The 5,134-nt window shown below is 31.5% G+C and overlaps 1 protein-coding gene across 1 annotated transcript; it reads left to right on the forward strand.

Annotated features, from left to right (window-relative positions):
• The first annotated feature begins 815 nt into the window (after nt 1-815).
• LOC108346098 (uncharacterized) lies at nt 816-4,698 on the forward strand. The gene is made up of 2 exons (XM_017585076.2): nt 816-1,242; nt 4,262-4,698. The coding sequence occupies exons 1-2, from the start codon at nt 1,015-1,017 to the stop codon at nt 4,415-4,417; spliced, it is 384 nt and encodes a 127-aa protein (XP_017440565.1). The 5' UTR covers nt 816-1,014; the 3' UTR covers nt 4,418-4,698.
• The last annotated feature ends 436 nt before the right edge of the window (nt 4,699-5,134 follow it).

Below are 5,134 nucleotides of genomic sequence, written 5' to 3' on the forward strand. Positions count from 1 at the left end.
AAAAATAAATACATAGACACTTTCATTTCAAATCACAACTTTTATTTTTCCCATTTGTTATGTTCTTTCTTCTTTGATAATATACCACATTTTGTGACTATGATACATAATTTTCCTTTGTTATCCATGAGGAATTAGTTAAAACAAGTTAATCAAATTTTTAATGTGCAAAACAGAATGCTAAATAAAGTGAACCATCATGAGATAGATGGCTAGCCAACTTTTCTTCTTTATGTTTCGTCATTAAAATTGAAAGTTCTTCTATTTAGATGATGAAAAACATAAATGTGAATAAAAAAAATAGTTAAATATGATTTATTTTCATGAAAAATTAGATTTTATTTTTATCTTAATTTTGATATATTTTAAAAATAAATTAATATAATTCTCTTAATTTAATTGTATTAATTTTTTTATTTAATCGGTGTTTTAGACTGATTTTTAAATTATTTATATTATATATTGATGTTTAAATGTCAATTTGAAATATTATTTAATATTTTTATTCACTTTTAAAATTTGAAAATAAAATATATTAAAATTTAAAATATAAACAAATTTTAATTTTATATATAAGTTTAAGGATTACATATGGAAAAAAAAAAAACTCCAATTTTCATTCTTATGATAATTTTTTAGTTACTCAATTTTAATAATTTATAAAATAGTATTAATATGTTCTATCATAATTTGTAGCATGTATTCATGAAAAAGGGTGATTGATTCATCTAAGAATTCAGTCTAATTGGTTCCTCTAATAAAGAAATATTAAATTATATTGATAATCTAACAGTGAGAGTGTGTATAGTGAAAGAATGAAACAACCCTTCCTTTTGTACTTTGTTGTTTCTAAACTTCCTTCTTATACTCATTCCATTATACTGTGCAGTACCTTCTTCTCTTTCTGGGAGTGGTGAGCAGAGTGAGAAGCCAAAGTGGAAGAGGAGAAAAGGGTTTGTGTTGTGAGTGATGAGAGTGTAAGATAAAATTCAGAAGGGGATACAGCCACAGCACATGGAAGAAGCAGAAAAGGAGTTAGAGAGAAGGAGCAAGTTTCTGAGCAGTTTGATACAGAAGAAGAAGTCCATAGAGCAGCATGAGGATCTCAAGGTTCATGTCAGAGCTTGTGACATGCCTCTCCCTTTGCAGAACCACGCCTTCCATTATGCACGTCTCCACTTGGAATCTCTGCTACCTGGCACCAAACTTGACAGCAAACTCCTTGCACTTTCCCTTAAAAAGGTTACATATATATTTAAATAACTCTTTCTTTTTCTTGTATCTTCTGGGAAAATTTTCAAAAACCTGTTTTTGGGGTCTGATCTTTGACCCATGATGCAAAGTTGCAATAGAGTCTGACTTGGAAGCTTTTGGAAAAATGGTGTTATTGGTTCTAAATGTCTTGGCTGAGTAAAATTAGTGACTTTTTGTGACTGAATATTTAATAGAGCAGAACTTAGGTGTGATTCCTTCTTTACTTTAAGTACTCTTCTGTAATATACACCTTTTGTAATGGACATTACTGAGGGAAAATTCTACCTCTGATTTGAGAATCACACCAAAAAATTTGATGACCTATACATATTTGTTTTCTCTTATTTAATATTGACTCTTTGATTTGCCTAGCTCTTGTTATTGTTTAGAAATGAATAATGATGTTACATAATTAAGTATATAGCCAAATTTCTATGCAGATTTTGATTTTGGGTGTTGGTATTAGGTTAATTGGGTTACATCAATGGAATATGCATAGTGGATTTCTGCTTCAGTCAGCTTATTGAAACTAACCTTTTTCTTTTTCTTTTTCTTTGCCTTCTACGTGGTAATTTTTGTTGTGTGTGTATGTTGGTTTCTCATCCTTGCCAATGGTATCTTGAAAGCACACATGGTTTGGTAATCTTTTTCTTGTGTTTTATTCAGTATGCTGAAAGAGTGGGTTTTGAATACTTGTAGTGTTGGAGGGATATTTTTTTCTAATTGTTAACTGATTATTGAACTCTGTATTTTGATCCTACAGTCTGCATATTCTTTCTGGCTTTCTGTTCTATTTTTGACCTTAAATAACTTTCCAAATCATTATCTACAAATCTCTGAACTTTATTTATGCTTCGCAGTTATTATGGTGGTTCCATTAAGTTTTCTGTTGCTTTTATCTCACTTTCCTTCTCAAATGCACCAAAGCCACACATTCTGAGCTTGCAAAAGCCCTTAATTTAATCTGGTGCTCATAATTCACCAATACTAGGAATTTCAGTTCCATTTGCCCTCTGAATCTTTTTCTTTTTATTATAATTTGAAGTCTTGTAGCGGGGTATTTTGATAAATAATGTGGTACGATTTCAGATCTGATGCCATTTTCTGAAAACCTTTACTATTTCCTTTATCTCTTATTAGTGTTCCTGCTCTACAATCCCGAGTTATAAAAAGTAGTAAAAGTTAAGAAAAGAATAGAACTCAAACCAAATAGGCCTTACCTTGTTTGCAGTATAGGACTTGAGCTAAAACGATTTTTCTCTTTTCTTCTTATCCCAAAATGTTTTTCCACTTCTTACTTGTAAAGGGTACATGGTAACATAGCTGATCAATTATGTAAATGTCTTAAACATGGGTTGAATATTCTCTCAGTCGTTTTGTTAATGATATCAAACAAGTACACATGTGTAAAGGGTGAACCAATGGATAAGGCTCCTACCAAATGGGGTTTGGGGAGAGTAGGTATGTCCTCTTTTAGTATATTAAATTAGAGGTTTCAGATCTGATGAAGATCCTAAAATTATTGGTTTTCTTTGGGAAATTAAGCAATTTATAAATGGAATTTTGTCATTGAAAGGTTTTATTATTCAATAACAAGTTACGGGACTTGAGTCCCATAGTAGATGTACAAGATTCTGTGGGATTTATAAGGCCTTTGCCTCTCCAACTACGACAACTAACTTTTGTGGTGTGATTCTTCTTTATGTCATCGCGGGATAATTGTGCAACCTGCAACGCTATCTTCCTAATCTATTGTTCTACCAAGAATCCAATTGGTGACCGTGGTTCTGATGCCAATTGTTACAGCAAATACTTATTACTTGGTCAAAGTTATACTTGATAGTCAAAACACAACTCTTTATGTTTAAGACAATACCAGTCCAAGTGTCATGATTTGATTGTGACTTTACTAACCTGAAATGGAACCATTGATATATCCTACAACAATATCTTCTAGCTTGCAATGTTTGTGTAAGGCTAATAAAAGGACTACATAGAAGGTCCAATGTTAGGATCTAGTATCGTATTCATAAGCCTTGCGCTCTCCAACTACAACATCTAACTTTTATGGTGTGGTACTACTCCCAAGGCTCTTGTACAAGGGATTCAAAGGATCAAGCTTGTACCCTTTAGATAGTAATTTGGAGAGAACACAGTTGTAGTTACCATGAAGTGTTAAAACTAGTTTTTGCATTTGGTTTTGGTCAAGAATGCATGGATTTTTCATGCTGAGTTCTATAGCTATTTGTATACTATAGAACTCAGCATGAATGCACAGGTGTTCATAGAAAATGGAAGGGCATGTTGAGATGCAGAAAACGTACTTGTTGCAGTCATGAATAAAGATTTTCAGCAATTGTTGATGTTGTTGACCTCAGGCTTAGTCATTTTCAGTTAAATAGTGAAGGTGGGTATCCTTATGAGTTTGGTATCTTTGTGGTCCTCTAAGGATTGCATTACTCTTTTTGCTGTGACTCTCCAAGGTTGCCAAAAGATATTAAGAGTTATAATAAATTGGAAAGTATGTTAGGTATGTTGGTTGTAAAATTAATAAATAGGCTGCGTGGTATAGGTTTGATTTTCTGATGAAAATGTTATTTGGTCCTTCATTTCATTGATATGGCCTTATGTTGTCAGATGATATTAAAGGTTATTAGAATTCCTATTACACAAACGGAATGGATATCCAGTGTCTGTCCTCTGAAATGAATGTCAGTGAAATTTTTATTAGTTATGGGACAGATTTTATTATTAGCTTGCTTCATCTATTACGCTCATAATTTTCATTTTTTCTCAAAGTTTGTGTGGATTAAAAAGTTTTACTTTTTTTCTTTTCTTTTGGCTCTTCACTGATTTCAAACGGACATTACTTGAAAAACTATTGCTGAATATTGTCCTTTTTTTTCTCCCTCTTGAGCTATGTATGGTTTAGTGTAAAAGTTCTAAGTTTTGTTTTCTGGTATGAACAAATTAGATGGCTAATGATAGAAGCTTAATGGGTTTTCAGGAATTTGATTCTTCATATGGTCCAGCTTGGCACTGCATTGTGGGTACTAGCTTTGGGTCCTATGTTACTCATTCTCTTGGTGGATTTTTATACTTTTCCATTGATAAGGTTTATATCCTTCTCTTCAAGACAGCTGTTGAACCATTGGAGCATTGACAACTTCCACAATTATGAGCCATGCTTCTTTGGGATGATGTATTTTAAAATTTTAAACCGGCTGATATGTAAAATTAAGTGAAACATTTAAATACTGTATTTTGTGATGTAACTGATGCACTTTTCAACAAGAAAGAGAGTATTCTTGGATGCAATTTTGTTTGGATTTGTAGTGAAAGAGAGCATTTTGAAAGCAGAATTTATTGTGGCAAGACACTAGATTTAAATATTGTTCAGCTCAAAATAACATTTTATAGAATTATTCATGGTTGATAACAGCACATAGAAAAATGTTTACATGTCCTTCGATTTATCTTAAACATTTCGTTTATTTTTGTTGAAGCAACGTGCTTTGTAGATGCAAGGCATGAAACTAATTATATGAAGTTTAGAGATCATCAAAACGGATTTTATACTTTCAATAGAGTTTGACAGATTATCAAACTTAATTTGCATAAGCTTATGGAATTTTGTAGAAAGCTACAATAGTAAAGTATAGGAGTCCATTGGTATTAAGTAGAATTGAACTAAGCAAATCATCAAATCATATGTAAATTCATAGAAACAGATTCTTGCTGTCAAAAGATTTAAAAAAAAATAAAATTGAGTCATACAGTAAAATGTAAGGGCATATATTTTTAGGAGCATGATGAGAAGAATTAAAGTTTAAATAGTGATATATGTGGAGATAAGAAAAAATAATTAAGAGATGGTTGA

The sequence above is a fragment of the Vigna angularis genome, chromosome 8, assembly GCF_016808095.1.
Source record: "Vigna angularis cultivar LongXiaoDou No.4 chromosome 8, ASM1680809v1, whole genome shotgun sequence".
Taxonomy (NCBI): domain Eukaryota; kingdom Viridiplantae; phylum Streptophyta; class Magnoliopsida; order Fabales; family Fabaceae; genus Vigna; species Vigna angularis.

Excerpts from the sequence above, each read along its gene's own strand:
- LOC108346098 (XM_017585076.2), top strand. The coding sequence starts at position 1,015 with ATGGAAGAAGCAGAAAAGGAGTTAGAGAGAAGGAGCAAGTTTCTGAGC. Across the intron at positions 1,243-4,261 it reads TTGCACTTTCCCTTAAAAAG|GAATTTGATTCTTCATATGG; the intron begins GTTACATATATA and ends ATGGGTTTTCAG.